The sequence below is a fragment of the Bacillus rossius genome (genome assembly GCF_032445375.1).
Source record: "Bacillus rossius redtenbacheri isolate Brsri chromosome 4 unlocalized genomic scaffold, Brsri_v3 Brsri_v3_scf4_2, whole genome shotgun sequence".
Lineage (NCBI taxonomy): Eukaryota > Metazoa > Arthropoda > Insecta > Phasmatodea > Bacillidae > Bacillus > Bacillus rossius.
Genome location: NW_026962011.1, coordinates 4,521,749 through 4,543,157, shown reverse-complemented (window position 1 = coordinate 4,543,157; position 21,409 = coordinate 4,521,749). Strand labels below are relative to the sequence as shown.

At 35.0% G+C, this 21,409-nt stretch overlaps 1 protein-coding gene across 2 annotated transcripts in view; it reads right to left on the bottom strand.

Moving 5' to 3' along the window:
• The window catches only part of LOC134541999 (BUB3-interacting and GLEBS motif-containing protein ZNF207), a 71,480-nt gene that overhangs the window by 17,114 nt on the left and 32,957 nt on the right, over window positions 1-21,409 (bottom strand). For both annotated transcript variants that reach the window (XM_063385778.1, XM_063385779.1), the window contains exons 7-8: window positions 8,986-9,115; window positions 609-719 (exon numbers count right to left, since the gene is read on the bottom strand). In XM_063385778.1, the coding sequence (XP_063241848.1) occupies window positions 609-719; window positions 8,986-9,115 (241 nt within the window). The remainder of the gene's footprint in view (window positions 1-608; window positions 720-8,985; window positions 9,116-21,409) is intronic.

The window sequence follows — 21,409 nt, the reverse complement described above, 5'->3', positions numbered from 1 at the left end:
GCTTTCTAGCAACAGCCACAAAACTCAATTATTTTTTGAAATTCCCCATGTTGTTAAAAAAAAAAAAAAAAACAACATGTAAATCACAAATAGTTGCACCAAAAAAGCTCTACTAAATATCATATACATTTATTCATTTAAATACTTTTTTTTAGCTCTATGTGTTTGGATTTTGATAACCACTCTATAGACTTTATTTTCATAAACTAAAAGAAGTGTGGAGTGGCATTTTTGGGTAGATAAGGTAGTCAAAAAATTCCAATGATTAATTATTAACCACTAAAATTAAAAGTGATTAAACAATTAACATCTGTTAAAGAGTTTTGTAATTTTGTTAAATAATCCTTGAAAAATTTAATGTAATGTAATACTGACCATAAGAAGATTTTTTTTCTACACAGATCACAGACTACATGATGCAAGCTGGAATACAAACATATCCCTCAATAGAATATCTGGCTATACAAGTTTACTGTCAGTGGTCTACACTTTTAACCAATAACCAAATAAATGCCACTTTTCTGGTAATGTCCCATTTAGATGCTAATTTCAAAAATAATTTTGGAACATAATCTATTAATAATTGTTAAAATTAAAAGCATTATTACCATATGATGTCGAATTTCTGTTGGCTGTGGCTGCATAGTAGACGTTGAAGAATCAACAGTCTTCACAGGGACGGGACGAGCATACTTGGGATGCTTTGCACGCACTTCCTCCTGTGTGCAAGAGTGAAAAACAAGTGAGTTGATGCAAGACTGGTTAAAGGCAGTTTGGGATAGAAGGCCTGGGGCACTTTTAAAGAAGAAAGATGTTAGTGTTAGATGCATTCAAAGGACATTTAACGCCAGAGGTGAAATCATGTATTAAAGGTATGAACACCGACCTTGTTATTATTCCTGGAGGCATGACTTCAAAGCTGTAGGTATTAGATGTGTGTGTCAACAAACCATTTAAAGACCGTCTAAAAGTGCTGTACTCTGAATGGCTCTTGGCAGGCAACCATGCTCTAACACCAACAGGCAAAATCAGAAAACCAAGTATAGCAGTCTTGTGTCAGTGGATTAAGGCTGCATGGGACACAATCTCATCGAAAGTGATTATCAAAAGCTTCAAGAAATGTTGCATTTCTAATGCATTGGATGGCAGTGAAGATAGTGTCATGTGGGAAGAAGATGCAATTGAAGCTGAAGTCGACAGCAGTGAAGATGACAACAATGAAGATGATGCATCAGCATAATGAAACTCTATAACAGTTTCCAACAGTTACAGTAGTAGCCATTTAGGTATTTATTTCTGTTTGTACATAAACTAACAGTATTTCAAAAGTGGTGGTTGAAATCATTTGTAACATTCATATTTTCAATTTTATATCTAATTTGTTGGCATGTGTTTAATACAATAAATTTTTTTTTTTCCCCTGAAAACATGAGGCTGTAGTTTGGGGGTCGTCTTATATTCGGGTATATACGGTATGTATTTATGTACATTACACACTATGTGCTACAAAATATTTTACAAAACCAGAAATAAACAATTACAGCAAATGAAGAAATTTGATTTCAGGAACTATTTTTTTTAAACAGCAAAATGCCTTAATGCATATTTAAAAGTACTATAGGACCTCAAGCGATAACCAACTAACTTTGTTGTCCATGACCAACAACAAACTTTGAACGTTACAAATAAAACGTTTAGAAAAAACTCAGTTATGGCTAGGGACTCAAAGTTAGAGTTTGGTCGGTCCAGTATTCTAGACCACCGCCAAAATCAAAGGACAAGTTTGTGCATATGTTTTGCTTACAAGACTTATGGCCAGTTTAACCACAACTAGGTTAAACAGTGTAAAACCAAGCTTCAAGTTAAGTTTAGCTAAAAAAGTTTTCATTTTACAAGATGTTTCTTGCATGCACTAATCTCAAGTATTAATAGTATTAATACATAACTTTATTGATGTTGACTAGAAACAAATATAATTGAGAAACCAAATTAATATTTTAAATTTCATTACATTTTTGACTATTTAAAGATCCAAATTTTCACACAAACATATACAGTATATTTCTGTGCAATCTCTAAACAGTAACACGAGAGTCTTAAAGTATAAACATTTTATAAACTCAAATAGTGTATTTTTATTTATTATATTAATTCTTCCCCTTACAAAAAAAAAACCCAATGAACATGTGCCGATAATGCGCCATTTCAGCACCATTATTTATAATAATAATAAAAATTAGATTATTCCCTAAATTTTTTTTATCTAAACTTATATGCCCATTTTTTAAAAATCTTCTTCAGCCCAGTGTACGGCCGGACCCATGCTTATTTGGGGTAGTGCACTCATCCCCCCCCCCCCCCCCCTTTTTCCCTGACTCGTCAACCGCAGTTTTTTCCGGCTAGTCTTAGCCAAGCAGCCGGCTTCATATTTTTCCTGCTTGAAGCCATGCCCCGGGTGTTGGTAGCCAACACCATCGTGTCGCAAAACGCTTGCGGAAGGCAACCTGCCACCCACCACCCCTTCTGAGAGACAGCCTGACATAAGCGTATTTCACGAATAGGTAACTCCAGTCAGGTTCAACAACGTCCAAGCACGTCTGTGTCTCCAGTTGAGGCCCTTTCCCACCACGCCCGCAATTCTCTCCAGCCACTCCACTCCCCCCCCCCCCCCCGGCCACTCCCTTGCCAAAGGTGCTGTGAGCCTACAACCCCCGATGACCCGGACTGCCCGTCCGAGTGCGATTGGTCGCCAGTATGGGGCACAACGTTTGAAAAGACTCGCACCCGGGTCTACTGTACTTCATGCCCGTGGCATCTAGCGAGAGCAGCCAGAACTAACGAGCAGCTTCCCCCTTCTCTCCGCCAGAGGGTACCACGGCCATTGCTCCTTCGAGCCAGCCGTAAGGGATCGACTCGGCTCCTACTCGAGAGGTCGTTCCCCACTCGTCGTTACTCGCGACTCGCCAGGGCGAGGTAGCGGGAGGTGTCATCACCCACCCCCCCCCCTCCTTGGATGGGCGCAGTAACTTTCTTTAATTAGGCGCGCCTACGCCATTTTTGGACATTCGGCGGGCAGCATCTTGACAGTACGGACCACGCGTCGCGATTCGCGAGTGTCTGCCACTGTATTATTTCCAAGGCCCTTAGTTTTACTTATTGATTTATTGAGTGTTTATCTGAAGCCCAACATACGTTGCAAACAATAATACCTTCGAATTGAGTCCATATTTGATAATTTTTTAGTTGAGTCAATTTTTTAGTTGAGTTATTAAAAATTGAACCAAGCTTGAGTAATTGCACAAATTTTAGAGAATAAAATTTACCATGAGCATTATATTTAAGTTAATGTGTATCTTATACGAGTGAGTTACTTGAGTCAAATGAATAAGTAAAACATAACTGCAGTGAAACCTCATTAATACAAACATGAGGGGACAGAAATTTATTCAAGTTGTAATCACATACTTTACCACATTGCACATACACAATTTGTAAATAATGTCAAAACATAAACAAAATATGTGCATTCTTATAATACTATGTACTACAAACCTACATAAGAGCATTTTATTGAGTAAAAACATGGATGGCCTACATAAAAGATAACATAAAATTATTTGCAATTTTGAATGGTATGATGCTACAACTTAATACATATCTAATAGATCACTAAGATGATTCAGCTAAAAAAAATAATAAATAAATAACTATTTGGTTTGCTTCTCATTTATTTTCAAACAAACTTTGGACAAAGCCACAAAATTAATTAAAGGCTTTGAGTGCTTCAGTGTCAGATTGCAGGAAAATGTAAATTGAGAAAAAACTTAAAAACTCTTTTTCTGTATGTATTCTTTATTTAATATATACTTTCACTTTATATTAAAGAAAATTTGATGTTAATAGGCTACTAATATAAGGTTTTTACATATTAAATGAGACATTAATAGCAGGAAGAAAGTAATTTTCATGGTGTAATTTGAGGGAAAGTATTGCATTGCATTCAAAGTAGGGTTGTGCGAGAATGAGATTTAGGCCTCGAGAAATTTTCGAGAAAGAAAATATTTTTCTCGCAAGAAACGAGACAAGAATGAGAAATTTTTAAATAATCAAGATTTACTGTAGATATCACTTTCAAAATATATTGTTCTGTACATAAAACTGTTGTTTATCATATAGAATGACAATTTAGTTGCCTGTGCACAACTGACATGCACCACACGTTATGTAGGCCTACACTAAATTATAAATAAACACACTATTTTTACATCCTTCTTTATTTTCATGGAGAAAAACAAGTTCTTGCACATGTTCTGTAGCAAGAAGTTGTCTCCTGCAGCTCACAATGTTCCCAGCTCCTGAGAACACTCGTTCACTAGCTGCCTCAGTCGCAGGAATCCCGAGAAACTGCATTGCAATTTTGCACAATTGGGGGTAAATACTACTGCCCTTCTTTTTCCACCATTTTAAGGGGTCATCCGCTCTTGGAATAGTAGGCAAAGAAAGATAATCTGACACTTCCATGTTGCCATTATTTTCAGCCTGTTGTGCCAGTTCATCGAATGCATTCCAGAGAGATGATTTCTTTTCTTGAGCTTCAGGTTTTTCTGAATCAGAGAGAATTTTTGGCTTTAAATATAACATTTTGACTACCTCAATAAATACACACTTTGTAGATATACAAACTTTAAACAGCTGTACACATTGTTAAAAAAATAATATAGTAGGCATTCAAAAATTATGTAAGTATGACAAATATGTTTTTTTAACGTTAATGTAGGTAATGTTGGAGTTAAGTGTCCTGAAACATACATACATGTTACTCATAATATATTTAATATTGATCAATATTTGAAGCCTTAAAAAAAAATTTAATTCAACACTTGAGCTTACCTGGTGTGTTTGTGAAGGTGAAATTTGTTCCACTTTTCGCTTTAAATGCTCAACTGCCATCATTTTTTGATCTTTGGGTTCAACAACATGCTTGAATCGTGGATCTACTAGCATGGCAGTGTAATATGGTTCACTTCTTTCAAACAAAGGGAACCTCGCCTTCAAAGACTGAAGTAGTGCTCTAGCAAACACCACACCAGCTCCCATTATTCCCTTATTTTTACATATTTACATAAACCTGTGAGATATTGTGTCACAGAAAATAAAACCGGTATTACCATTGAAGTTGAAAGTGACTGTTCTGCACATAATTCAGTTGCGGCTTCATAATAACGGTTTCAAAATTTCGACGTACCCTTGAACGAGTTGCCATTCAGAGACTGTTAAGTTGTCAATATTTTGAGTGGCCAAATAACATGCAAGTGCTTCTTTATTTTCTAGTAACCTGCTGAGCATGAGATACTCTGAGTTCCATCTAGTCGCACAATCTAGGATCAAACTCAGTGCTGGCAGTCCAAGTTCAGTTTGAATTTTATGAAGTTTCTTGGTAGCACTGGAGCTATGCTTGTAATGTCCAACAATTGTCCTAGCTCTTTTCAACATGCTGCCCATTCCATCAGTCTCCTTCAGTGCATCATTTAATGCTAACTGCAATGTATGTGCAAAACATTGAAGTTGAACAAGTTATACACAGCACATTGACATTATGTTTCTACCATTATCTGTAACTACATATAGGGGTATTGCATCTTTTAGTTTGACAATGTTCCAATCTTGCAAGACTGAAGTAAACTTATCTGCAATGGCAGCACCAGTGTGACCTCCCGGAAAGTGATGACAACCAAGACAAAAAGTCTTTAGGGTAAAATCTTTGATAAAGGGGCATGCCACTGCCATGAACACATCATTGGCAAGGGAAGTCCACAAGTCACATGTGAAAGACATGGAAGCTACACTTGCCAATGCATCTTCCACTTGTTTGCTCACATTTTCTTTATCTTTAAGATACAAGCCGGGGACAGGTAACATGGCATAAGCCAACCATTCCCCAATTGAATTTGTGATGGCTGTAGCTTTCACATGAGTTGGAGACCATTTAAATGTATCCTCTATTTTAAGCTGTTTGGGCACAGATTCTCCAGATACACTAGAAAATCTAGGCTGTGATGATTTTTGTTTCTGAAGGTCATCAAATTCACTTTTTATGGCAGAGTGCTGTGAAAGATGTCTAAGTAGACCTGATATTTTTCCGGAATTTGTTTTGATAACTTTTCTACAAATGTTACATGTTCCGGTTGACTTATCGCCACTTTTTGTGTAATACTGCCACAATGATATGTCCACATCTTCCATTTTACCATAAAATCAAAGTTTACTTCTGTTAAACTGTTATATTCCCGCAACACTTTTTTTTCCCACTTGGTTACGCCGCAGTTGGACATAAAGCAGTATTAGGAAATTATTCTCATATTCCTAATAACATTTTACAGGCGTCACATTATTTATTCATACCCGCAGAGTAGCTTGCGTAAACGGGATACTCTGGTACTGTAATGAAAACAAAGTAATTGATACTAGGGAGGCTTTGACGGGATTCATTACTCGTGACGTCTTATGACTGAGTGAAACAAAGTTGAAAAAGGAAATGGGATGAACATACAGACTTGCCAACTTTTGAAACCCTCAATTAGTAAAATAGGTACATAAAAAATGATATAACACGCGTAAACTGCTTGCGGCAATTAAAAAATTAATAAACTTTCATGATATCACATTTTTTCTTGTGTTTTAACATAGTTACATTAACATTGCAGACCAACAATCATTCTCATTATTTACCATTATGGAAACATTTTTGCTTAGTATCACATCAAAGAAAAAACTTTGTTCCTTGTGGTACCCTACAAATCAACAGAGTGTACCTTTGTTACAATTTACACTGATATCAGTTAACTTCCAGTAGAACCTCCCTGGAGTAATGGTAATGAAAGCAACCTTGACACTATCATTTTCAAACTTGCATCACAAAATGTTACTACTAGTGGACATAATTTGGATTCAGAGTCATTGCTGCCGTCGATCGCGACTGAAAATGCCACAGTTTGTGAATTACAAACAATTTTATAGTTGCATCTGTTGCCATTTCTTTCACTATAGCCTTCGACTTTGTTCTTGCACAACCAATTTTTTTTTGCTACTTCAGAATTTGAAAACATTTTTCTGAATAACGGGCCGGCGTGATCCGAAACATTTAAAGGAATATTATGTTCAACCAAAAAGATGTAAACATACATTCTGCTCGTATTACAGCATTGTCTGTGCTGTTATCTTTAGCGAACTAATCACTAACCTTTGAACTGACTGCGACACTTTTAACATTTGCGAGATGTTTTGAACAGTTCACGTGGAGATTGATGTCATATCTTCCGCCGTGCCCCATGTTGATGTCGCATCTACACACTGAAAAAAATGTGAACCGTGTTCCCTTGCTTGATTTAAAAATACACGGAAAATCCCGCGTGCATGTATCACGAAATGCCTGAGAATAATGCGTATCACGTTGCGGGGGCATTTTCTTCTTCACTTGTTTCCACTTCCGTTAACTGTGCACATAACATGTTTTTATTAAAAACATGCAATAAATTTGTTTCCTAACCTGTAATAAACTAAATCAAAATTGGCTCAACTTTAACTGAAGAATCACAACATACGCTTATGCACGACACCATCTTGCCAAACTAAAAATGATATTTAAAATGGTTCGTGATTGGTTGTAAGCGCATAAATTTAACTCAGGCGGCCAATAAGGAAAGATATACAACCGAACAACAAATTACGTGGTTCGCTGGCCTTCGACCAATAATATAACTCAATTACCGCACTCGTTTCCACAGCAACACATGGCAACAGCTTTCACAAATCATACAATAAAACATTTAAGGCAGACGGAAAATATATGTTTTAATAAACGTCTGGTACTTAAAATTCGTAAAAAATACAGACATCTTCGTACAATCGTAAAACGGACGTGATTTTCGTACATTTTACGAATTGCCTCGTAAAGGTTGGCAAGTCTGAACATACTATTTATTCTGCCTTTTTAACAGGTTTGAACACATTCACGTAATTTTACGTAATACAAGGGCGTGAATTGTTCTGTGTGTTCAATCCATTCCTTTCCATTCCAGTCCATTTAACAATCACATGACTTGCGTAGTCTTTTATTGGAAATGAAATAAGAAACAGAACAGCCTAGCAGACTCGGTCTGGCAGCATGACCACCATTCCCTTATGTTCGTTAAAAAGTAAATTTTGTATTTTGCCATAATATTCAAAATTTCAGTATGCTATTAAACATTACCGAAAAAAATATTATGACTAAATTAAAGGTAATGCTTTTAATAACTTGACCGTAATAACGTGTATGTAAACAAAACCAATTCTGTAGGTTAGGTTCGAACGTATTTTATTATGTATTACACTTACGTAATTTAAAAATTAAATACTGCAGTTTTTCTTTCAGGATAAATTGGAATTTCATATGACAGTTTTTATTCACAGTTTTGGTTACTGATATGGTTTTGGATGGTTGACTATCGGCTAGTCTAATCTCTCTTAATGATTCCATCATGTTTGCTTTGTGTTCCGTCAAATCATTTTTCGTCCGAACAGGCAGAAGCGTTTGGTATTTTTAAAACATTTAAACTAAAATAATGGCAGTGTGTGTGTGTAATGTTCAACATTTATAAGAATACAACTATCAATATCAAATTTAGCTTCCATACCAAATTGAGTTGTTACCAGTACCAAAAAAAATTCTTGTTTTTTTCGAGAAATTATTTTTCTCGCTTGCTGTTCGAGAATGCAATATTTCTCTAAATTTTTCTTGAGGTTTGAGATCTCGCACAACACTAATTCAAAGACATGTAAATGGGACCTAAAGAAAATGTTGTTAATTGCACAAATACGGGGTTTCACTTTAACTCTTTGTATTATCAGATCTACACAATGTCAACATTAAACAGTAAGATTTCAACAGTTCTTAATCACTACTTAAACTCTGAACAATACTTCTACAGTGAAAGTGAGTTTTACCAATGATATATCCTCCTGCGGGTGAATGATCTTGCTTGAAGCGCCTGTCGTGTTGATAAGTGCCACTTTCTTTGATTCTTCAGGTGGTGGAGCCGGGGTGTTAGTCTGACTGCTAGAGGTATTCGTTGAACTGCAATGGATACGTTTATATTAGACACAACACACAGGACAAATATATAATTATGTCTTGTAAACACAACATAAACTAGGGCTTTTTATCGGTCAGTTTGGTTCTGGTTTAGTTTTACATTAAGAACCTCAGTTTTTGGTTCCAGGTTTTATAAAAAATTTAAAAATAAAGCTTAATGTTAGACTAAATATGAATAAGGTTAACTGGGTCAATGTTTGGTAACTATAAACAATTCAAAAACATTGAAATGAGGTGTACACTCTGCATTAGCCTCAAAAACCATTTTTTAAAAGTGTTTTTAAGCTAACCTCAAACCTTGGAATAGATAGGCCATTCATTGCTGGCATCAAAATCCTGATGGCAAAAATATACTCCTTTTTTTCTGGGTCAGCATTTTTGGCACTCATTTATATATTTTTCTTGCAATTAAAATGTAATTTATTCTTAATTGTCTACATTTTTAAAGTACATTGTTTTGTAACACAATATGTTCTGTTTGCATTATATATTTTGTTTATATTGGAATTGGCCTTTAGCATACAAATAGCCAGAAACCATAACTTTCCATAAAACAGTATTAACAATACATATATGAAAAGAACTGAAAGACACTGTACTCTCTATTTTTACATTGTTATTGGACTATATAATTTTATTATTGCTTTCAAATGAGGTATTGGTGACAATTTTAAACAGGGTGGCCACTCTTCTGGGATAATAAAATTCCTGGTTTTTTCCAGGTTTTTTCAAGGGTGGTTTTTATCAATATTTGCATACAATTTGCATTTTTGTTACACAAAGCACACACAATATGATGTTTTATTGCCGTTAAACAATAGACAACTTAACTATAGGCTTAAAAATTAAATCAATGAACTTGCTTAAAACAAAACCTACCACCAACAAAAAATTTATAATCTCACGTCACAAAAATTACTTGACACCAAACGCACGTGTTTTGCCCCTCTTGCGTGGCTACCTAATGCTGTTCTTCCCATCCATGCTACCGATATAGATTTTAACATTACAGAAATTGCAAATAGCGTTTGTCCCGCACTTTGGATCTTTCTCCACCCATTCAAACTCTTCCGTACATTTGTCATTGTATGTGGTGACCGAACTCGTTGACATTTTGATAGTCTGCGCCAATTACATGTTAGATTAAAAGATTCAAAACATCGTCCCGCACAACTAAACTTTAAAAAAAACTCGAGAAAAGTATCTGTGATACCGTGACGCAACAACATGAGCGCAAAGTAAAAACAAATATACATACAAAACTAGTGCTACCAACATGCAGTGCGAGAAATTACTACCATCCTACAACAACATTTTCAGCCAAAATGCTGTTGCTTTTGAATACAGAAAAATAATAAGTATGGAAGTCTGAATTGTTAACGGTTTCTTACGTACTACAAAAGTTTTTAAATGCAATATGAACAAATTAACTTTCACAAAATATAGCTCACGAGCACACTGTCGTGCTTCGACGGGTGGTGAACGTGCTCATTTAACAGCCGTATGTTATTGTGATCGTTACTTCATAAAAAAAATTCCCGGTTCTAATAAAAATTCCTGGTTGATTCCAGGTATTCCTGGTTTTTTTAAAGAAATCCTGGCTATTTCCCGTATTTCCCGATTTCCCGGTTGGCTGGCCACCCTGTTAAACCACATAAAAACATGGGACAATAATGGCAGTAGACAAATAAAAACACACTATGTAGTTATGTTGTTTGGAAAACTGCAAATATTTTTAATAACTTTATCCCTCACTGTTAGACAAATATCCCACATAAATAAATCCAATTTTAGTACAATAATCAGACAGTTTGGATTTCAGAATAAAAACTGTGGCAGTGGTAGATTAGCCTAACAGATCATCCTTAAATTCGTAATTTCCGGAGGTATGTAGGGCACACACATAAACCAAAAGTTTGTTTGTCCTGATATATTTTATGTCACCAAATATTTTCACCACTTGAAAGTTTTATTTTAACTGGTTAGTCTATTTATAATGCACCGGCTAGCTAGTTCAGGGTGAGCAGATAACTTTAAAAACAAGACACCTGGGGTTAGACGAGATAATGAAGTTTGTAATAAATTTAAAAAAAAATTAATGTTTATAAAAATTATGTCACAAAATTCTATTAAGTTCTTTAGGGTTCATTTGTCTATAGGGTCATAAAAATCAGATGTGTGTTTTGGGTAGCGGTGACAATTAGGGAAATTAACAAGCGCCACAATGGCGTGACTTACGGTATCGGCGACAATCGCAATTTCTATCCACAATTAAATAAAATTTTACATATTTCCCTAAAACATTTTCTACACACGTAGCTTTGCACATCTACTTGTGTCATAAATACACACAATCCTATTTACTTTCAATTGTTATATTTATTTAACAAACTTTTTTAGCTTTAACTTTGAGCGTCCTTCAGTCTTCAAAAAGTCCCCAACATTCTTTCGATCGTTTCCAGCCCGTTCAAAAACGTCCATATAGCGCATTCCTATTGGCCCGTACGAATCGTAAGATTTAAGCTTTAAGTCCAAAACAATGACACACAATTACAACAATAACCGAAATATTAAATGTTTTTCAAAATAAAACTTAACCAAGGAAAAATACGTGTTATTAAATGTTGTAATAAAAAAAATAAGTTTTTAAATGTATTGTTGCAAACGACTCAGTCCACAGAGTCATAGAGAGCATTCACATTGATAGATGTTTTCTGTTTATAATCAAATAACATTGACACTCGATACTGTTTTGTAATGATTCACAATATTAAATTAAATGTTTGCAAACGTAAATATAAACAAACAATTTGGGCCTATGTTTCGGCACAATTGTTTCTACTGTGTTTATACCATAACAGTTTGTCTAGTTATTATTTGAAATTTCTTCTCAGTTAAAGCACAGCTAACACAAATAATGTTTAGAAGTCTCTATGAACTTAAGAAATTATGTTTAAATACACTAACTTTAACAATGACAAAAATTAACCAAAGATATTATGGCCTAAAAATTGTTGAAACTATCATGGTGTCTTTCGGTTCCTAACTCCCTCAAAATTCATTGTAAATATATACTCTATGAGATACATTTTCGTGCATTATTACATCGCGAGACGTTGGTTACATTGAAAGAATGTTTTTTTATCTTTACAGCACGATAAACGTATCACTACGTAAGGTAACAGAAATGTAAAAAATATATAAAAAATTTACCCAGAACCGAAACTGAAAATTAAGTTGGTTTCCGGGTCCGGTATTTATTTTAAATGTAATCGAAACCAGAACCAAAAAATCGGGGAACTGCACAGGCCTAATATAAACTAGTACTTTTTTTTCCATAAATAAATCTCCATAATACAAATAACTAGGGACACGAACTTTTCGGTAAATAAAATTACTAGTGTTGGACCAATTCCTAAAATATACTGATTCCGATTCCATTTTCGATTCTTAAATTAAAGGGTTGATTCTTAGAATCCGATTCAGATTCCTTAATTTTTATCTGACAATGTTCAACAGAGTAATATACTCAGAAAAAAAGGTTGTTTATGATTTTAAAAATGTAATTGCGTTGTTTTTCATTTTCTGTGCAGAAATTAACATTATATACAGCTTATATAATGTTGAAAAGCATTTTCATTACCATCAAGTTACGCTACCTTGAATTTCTAGCACAATTTGGCCTTTTAACCTTTCATATAGTTAGACGAAACACATGTTCAAACACTGCCAATAATTAAAGATGTCTTATGACATAAATTGTAAATAATGTTATAACTTAACCAACTTTAGATACCTTACATTATCAACTCAATTAATTTATTGTAAAAAAAGGTTTGTACGGTTAGGTTAAGAATTTTATTTTCAAACACAACTAAATAATGATCCAAATAAAATGACAATATAACCTCGTTTTTACATATTTTAAGGAACCAGGGCGAAAAAAAATAAAAAGAGGGAAATGTAAAAATAAAAATTTATTATCTCATTATGATGGAAACAAATATGCACCACACTAAAATAAGATGTCAGAGATGCTTACTTTTTAATATATTAACTAGAACTTAATTATCTCACTTGGTGAAAAGAATAAATCCATCCAGTCTTGGACTTCTTCACAACCGTAAAGAGAAAATAAATTTTCTGTTCTTGAGTAAGAAAGATCTGTGCATGTTTAAGCATCTCAAAATTTCCACATTTTATGGTGAGATTTTCTTGCACAAAATATTTAAACTCTTCAAATAATCGTGTGTTAACATTTAATTCATTTCAGAAATTTATCGGAAAAAATTCTGTTAAACTAACACAACTACTTTCAAAAGATTGTTTATGTTTAGTAATAAAAATTTACGAACGTTTTCAGCAGCAATGTTTGGAAATTCAGATTTGCCAACTGCCTTTCCAAAATATTTCTAATGTAAAATGGGCATCGCTAAACACGCACAAGAACGCTGATTTACAGCAATTTGGTTATGTTGCTTTTAAACTTATTTTAATATGGTCACAGTAATCCACTGTGAATTTTGGTAAAATTTCTTTAGAAATTATTTTATTTATAATTCTTTAAAGTTTAAAGTGCAGAGATGTGAAACATCTTAATTTTCACGTTCACGTCATCAAAGATTTGGTTCATGGCCGTATTGTTTATCATGGCAGGTAGCACAAACAAAAAATTAGGTTGTTTACAATGGCAAACGTAGCTGCCATGATCAAATAGTTAACACTTAGTAAATAAAATTTACACTATTTTTTTTAAACATTGATGGTTGTGTCTAACTATTTTTGAAGGTTTACTATTAAATGCAGTGCTGCTGCAACGTAATTTCCGAAAAATGCTTTTGCTTAAAGCGGGAAAGTAGATACTGCATTTGTACTGTAGGGAAAATGGCGGTGCAAGTAAATAAATACGTTAATCACCAAAATTCGTAAATCTCAGTTCCGTAAAAAAGATTTTATTATGTAGTTTAAAAATTATAATTGCATACATTTTAATATTTTCTTACGTTGCGTAGGAGATTTATTTTGCAAACTTACAAAAACAATGCAGGAATCGGTCATGGTCGATTCCAAAACCATTGTATTCTGAATCCCACGATTATAGTGGAATCGGTGGAACCGAACGATTCCGGAATCGGAATCGACCCATCACTAAAAATTACTCAAAAGTGGTAAAACAAAAACTAAAAAAGTGTTAAAAAAAACAAACATGAAAAGCGGTGAAAAAAATTATGCTCTCACGTCACTAAAAGACAACTATTTACAATAAAACACTTATCTTTCAGTACAGATCCATATTTAAGCAGTGTTTGAATTCTGTACACATTATTTTGCCACTAATAAGTCACTTAAACACTGTAATATTATTTTACACCCTTAACAAACTGACACAACACAACATGCATGTACACATAGCCCAGGAAAAGAAGGTTTTATGTCGGGAAAAATTAGAGACAAGCTGATATTTTCGCAAGTGTTAGGACCTAACTAGAGGTATATTTTCCCAAAAGTCCCCACCCCTCCCCTTTGTGCTTCCCCCCCTACCCACCCTTAAACATCCGATTTGCAAGCATTTGGATTACCCTTCATATCTCCGTTGTTATTTATCGCAGTCAAATTTTCTTTATATAGTTTTATTTCTTATATTATTATCTACAATAAAGTTATGTATAGTTTTGTTCTAGGATTAGCAGTTAACAAGATATTAGCAGAGGAATGTCAATTTTTACAATTTTATGTTAAGTTTGTTAAGAATATTTAAGTTTAAAATTTTAATTTGGCACATTTTCACGAAACACTTAAGATAAAAAGTGTAGAATGATTCTTTAGCTTTCAAACGGTATTAATTTTTCATATTTTGGATGACGATAACATGTGTATAACACTAGGTTATGCGAGGAAGGCGCTGCATTTTGTTCTACCCTTGGTGCGTGTTGCAGTGGGTGGCCTCAGGAGGCTAAACAACAGGCTTAATATCAAGAGCGAGGGAGCTGGCGTGTTGAGTCATAGAAATGTCCCTAACCACCAACGACCATAAATTTCTTAAGACATGTTTACTGCCTTGAGTAATCCGTCTTCCAGAGACTAGTTCTTGGAGTGGATTTGAAGTGTGCGGTAACGTTCTAGCGTGTATGTGCGTGATTTTCTAAAACTTCCGCTTACTCTACGTCACATAATAACGTGAAGTACTAGAAAGTACGGTGTTAATTTTTGATAACTGAAGAAATTTTGCAACAGCTTCTCGCAAATCTAAGAAGGTAAGAATGTTTTCAATAACAAAAGCTAAGTATTATTGTAATAAAAAACCACTTCTTCCCGTGGGCTGTTGCTATTCAGTGGTTATAGTACTGTTCTCCTACCAAGACGATTTGGGTTTGGTTCCCGAATAGGACCACACCTTTTTTTTTCATTTGTACCACTGCATGTTCGGCTGTCGATTTTTTTCCCCTTCTTCGGAGCCTTGTGCTATCCTCCACCCTAGCACTCCGGCCCTGCTTCATTCGCATATTAGCATCGATTGTAGATGCTTCACGTCTTAAGATCCACCAGGACATCTTATAAAATATTTTTACACAGAAGACTATATGTCGGCTTTATTGCAGTTTTCTTACTTTTTAAATTTGTGTCACGTAAATGTGATTTCTATTGCAACACAAATATCAAACACCGTTAGGCCTATTGATGTGTGTGTCAATACACTGTTTTTTGAAGTTCAGGAAATTAATAGATCATATAACTTAAATATTTTTACATATTTGTGTGAGATTTGTAGTAAAATCTTTTTAAAAATATAATTATAAAGTGATTCAATTCAACATCGTAACTATTTATCGTAATGTTTTTTATGGTTCTTCAGAATACCAAACTTACATTTTAAGTAAATAAGTATACTATTAAAATGCGCATTTGTCAGTCTATGGTAACTTTTTACTATTCAACAATTGCAAATCAACAACTTTCTAAGTGATGCGTATGTTTCAGGATTGAATCTACCTACCATGTTATAACAAGAATTCACACTAACCAAAATTGAAATGGAACATTTAAGTATACTTTGTATTCTATGCGGTAAAGATACGGAAGGAGATACTGTTGTTGTTACAAAAGGGTTGAAGACAATAACAGAAGCAAGCATTCTACGAAAGGATGGGCTCCACAAGAACTTGAAAGAAAAATCAAGTGTTCGAGTACACAAATCGTGTAGGCAAAACTATACGAGACCATCACGTATTAAAGCTGCAACTACATCATCACTAAGTCCTGCTGTATGTATTCCTTCAACATTATCGCCTGTTTTGTGAAGTGTAGGAAATAATTTTGACTACAAAAAAGATTGCATTTTTTTGTGGGGAAGAGGCAATTGTCGATTCTAAGATTGCTTTGTATCGTAGGAAAAAAGTTCGTATGGTAGCAACATTTGAAATTAAAGATAGTTTGTTGCAGAGATGTGAAGATCGGAGCGATGAATGGGGAGATCAAGTGAAAGCACGCATTTTAAATGTAAGTGACCTTGTAGCCCCAGAAGCACGACACCATAAAAACTGTCATGACACTTTTTAAAAGATAACCCAAGTGAAGGATTTGTAGGCAGACCGATGACGGATAAAGAATATGTTTTAATGTTGTGCAGTTACATTGAACAAAGCGATGAATGCCAATATTTAATTCAAGAGTTGCAAGATATAATGGCATGCATTTCAGGGGGAAAATATACATATTCCGACAAACACCTGAAAAATCTTCTTCTAGAACACTTTAAAGAACGCCGCATTATGGTATCTAATGTTTCAGGTAGAAAGAACATTGTGTGTTTGTCTGATACTGTCCATAAAATTATTGAGACCTGGTACAAAGAAATAGATAGGAACCTAGAAACGGAAAAACTTAGGATAGTATTGGCTGCAGCTGACATCATTAAAGAAGATATTCAAAAGAAGGCATATGATCATGAAACATATCCAGGTACCAATGACATTACATGTGGAGGAGAACATTTAATGCCAAATACATTAGCAGCTTTCACACAAAGAGTTACGAAAAAGAAAAACGTTTCAGAGTTTGAAATGGTAGACAGAAAATGTGTAGTCATAAACCATGCTATTATATCAGCTGTAAGACCCAGATCATTTTTGTTACCACTTCACATTGGCTTAGCTCTGAAACTACATCGTTTATATGGATCTAAGCATCTTATCAACATGCTATATTCTATGGGTATTTGTGCTTCCAATTACGAAGCTTCCGTGTACATTAATACTCTCATAAATTCAGGATCACTAAATGTCAATGAAGATGCTTTCATACAGCATGATTTTGATAATGCTGATGTCCATGTTCGAACACTGGATGGCGTCAACACGTTTCATGCAATGGGTGGGGTCCAAACTATTACCCCAGATTCTAGTTTTGAAACTCAAGTAAAGGTTGCAAGGAAATCTTCTGGAACATTTAATCCAGAATGCATTAGGATACGATCTTACCCAAAGAAAAAAGCCCACAACGGACTTAGTAGCATTACTGTGAAAGACTACAACGAAATAAAAGCTGAGCTGAAAAATTCAGACTTCACAGTAGCAACCATGTTTCCTCTAAACTCTATTTGGCTTTCTGGAATGAATGCCCAACCAGGATGGAATGGTTTCATGAACCTCATTAACAGCAGAAGGGGAAAAAGTGACTCAACATATGTCATTCATGGCTCTTCCATTTATTAATTTGGATAAGTGTGTAAGAGAAGCTGGAGGCGAGAGAAACGTACATAAGCCAATTACCACATCTAAACCTTTTGCACCAAACGATATGTTGCACATAGTGTCATGTTCATGTAAATCTGCATGTGGGAACTATTGTGGATGTCGAAAGACAGGTTTACATTGCTCAGCTATGTGTGAACACTGCAATGGTCTTTTGTGTAACAATGCAACAGCCATAGATGAAGATGAAGATGCAATTGATGATGTATAATTATGTATGTAGGCGTTGAGTCGAAAACGTTATGAATAGATCTGTTTGTAAAATACATTGAAGTACTTTTGTTGTAAGTAGAATTTTTCTATACAAATTAAATAGCATGATGTGTAAATAATAGCAATGTTTGGAAGTGAAAAATGCACATAAATGCAGTAAATGTCACAATAGCTTGAAGTGGGTGGGTGGGTGGTCCGTGATGCTGTGGATGATACTGATTGCTCTTTATCACATACTGTGAATAAGCAGTCATGTATTTTAGTTCACAGCTGCCGGTTGTTGCCAGTCCGGAACACGGCGGGTCCATAGGTGGTGGATAATTGAACGATCCTATGTGGGTTAGGGTTGAAGCCCCCCCGAACCAAAACTGGCAAAAATAATATAAAAATTAAACCAACTTTGTTTCTGTATTCTGAATTAAAATTGTATATATAATTTATTTAGAATAATTAGGAAGAATTACAAGTAACGTTTAAGGCCAGCTGAGCGAGGTTGAATAGGGTGCGGCAGATTGCTTTTAAGTCCGGGTTGCGAGAGGTGAGTTCTTGGTTTACTTACGGCCCTCTACTTCATGTTATCTTCATCCAAAATATGAAAAATTAATACCGTTGGAAAGCTAAAGAATCATTCTACACTTTTCATCTTAAGTGTTTCGTGAAAATGTCCCAAATTAAAATTTTAAACTTAAATATTCTTAACAAACTTAACATAAAATTGTAAAAATTGACATTCCTCAGCTAATATCTAGTTAACTGCTAATCTTAGAACAAAACTATACATAACTTTATTGTAGATAATAATATAAGGAATAAAACAATATATAGAAAATTTGACTGCTATAAATAACAACGGAGATATGAAGGGTAATCCAAATGCTTGCAAATCGGATGTTTAAGGGTGGGTAGGGGGGGAAGCACAAAGGGGAGGGGTGGGGACTTTTGGGAAAATACACCTCTTTTTGGGTCCTAACACCTGCCAAAAATTCAGCTTGTCTCTAATTTTTCCCGACATTTATGCATTTTTTCCTTTCATTTCCTGGGCTAACATCAAACTGATATGAATCTTCATCAATGATGAGCTTGAATAAATTTTTTTTGTTGAAACTGTTTTTTTGCCAGCAAAAAGTATAGAAATGTCAATAAGACTGGTCAAAAGAAAACATAGTCATTATCTCTGTGTTTTCCTCCAGTAAGTTGTGCCGCCTATCTGTAACAACTGTACCATAGGAAGAAAACACCTCTCGCTGTCAACATTTAAAAACATGGCAGCCAAACAGCTCTCAGTGCAGCACAAACAAAAGCAGGAAAGTCATGCTTCATGGAAAGAAGCACTTCTACAACATCAGGCTGTTTCTTTTCTGCCTCTACTTTAACGATTTCCTTAAATCGTGTGTAACCACAAGCAATGTCGGATGGTGTCAAGACAGTAAGTTTCATGCCAGGAAGGGTTTGAAATTATGTGACCAAGCTGCTGTTCACGTCATTGAGGACAACACTAGAAGGGTTGAACAGCTTTCCCACCACTTCAAATGTCTTCCTGCAAGGATCTCTTGACATTTGCTCTTATAGCTTATCCATGGAAAGTGATGCAGTACGATTGAGTGTCCACTTTACTTTGGCCTGTAGAGCTTTGCTTCCAAAATCTGCTAGTAAAAAATTCAAAAATCCCATTTTCTGCTACTGAAAACCATCTTTCAGTTTCGAAAGAATATGGCTGGTTGAATATGAAGACCCCTCCAGACAGTCTATAAGTTCCATCAACTGTGCAGCATGTTCTCGAACAAACACGGCTTCGATGTGTACTTTCTGAATATCTGACTTCAGAATAGCATTGAAAAACTTTACTCCCGCATTTGGTGAGTTTTGCATTTCGTTTGAACCGAAAAACTCAACTATGTCAGTCAGATACTCAGAAACATACAACACTGACTTGAACCAGCTGTTCCAGCGAGTGAGGACTGGAACAGGAAACTGACAAATTTTCTTGTCAGTGCCTGAATATTTCTCTGTCAGAAACTGTGTGTAAAGATGTTTGCATTTCCTAGTATTCTGAAACACTGCCTTGCACTTAACAACTGCATTGTTGAGTTCAGTACAAACTTTCGGCCAGATATTGCCTACACTGCAGAGCTTATGAGCCCAGCACTGCACATGCAATACTTCTTCACCCAGAATGACTTTGAGACAGTCACTACACTTGGACGTGTAACGAGCCCCATCACTGACGAAAGCAACTACTGAATCGTAGCTATCATACTTTTTCAAAGAATCTAGCCATTGAATATATATAGTGTATAGAAGTCGTGAGCCCAGGTTAAATTTTCTGTCCGTTTTCGCAGAAGAATTGTTGTAGTAGGAAGCTCCGTCGCAGCGATCGCTTCAATCGCTGGGTATCGACAGCGCACGCCCCTAGCGGTCTTAGAACGTACTACGTTAACCAGCCAGTCATGCCACCTCCCTTCATCCTCCCATGTATGGGAAGCTGGTGTCAGCACCGCTCGGCGACCTTGACGATAAGTATTCCTTACCACTGCCTTTGAGAGCCACGAAACCCCGGGAGAAGACAGTTACTGGAATGGATTATGGAGGGATTGTGTACCCTAGTAACGTGAAAATTAGCTCCTAATAACTTTGTATCAGGCCTACAGTCAGTGTTGAGTTTAATAAATAAATAAATACCCATTTATTTTAACTTTATTTCGCATTGATAATTTTATGTCAAACATTCTGAAGGGTAAAATGGTGCGTACACGGGTTGTCAGAATACGAGGATCAGTTCACCAGGCACATCAATGTTCCGATGTTCCGCTTTCCAGTTAAAAATAATGACAGGGAAGTTGTGAATTATAACTTGCCAATTTTGTTTTACATTATTTATCAGTTAGATAGTGTGTAAAAAAAAGTTGACGCGAGTATGCGAGTAAAGTCCTAATTATTTAGTATGAATTAGTAAAGAATTCTTTTCTTTTATATTAAAAATATCCAAGTTTTAATTACTTAAAAAGACTAGTTAGATTACAACAACCACATATTTTTAATTTCATAATTTTGACTAAAACTGAGTGAACGCTAGTTAATTTTCGATGTAAAATTAAATAAACACAAAGTTTTAGTCAAGTATTACCCACGTCGTCTGTTTCACATAAAATGCATTTGTTTGGCAAGCGTTTCAACAAAAATTTTAAGATCGATTGCAAAATATGTTTAAGAAATAACTAAACAATTATTAATTATTTGTGAGTAGATAGACTGTGTAGCATTGCAGAACCCTGCCCTCCGAATTAAATAATTTTCTTTTAAACTTCTTTCTGTA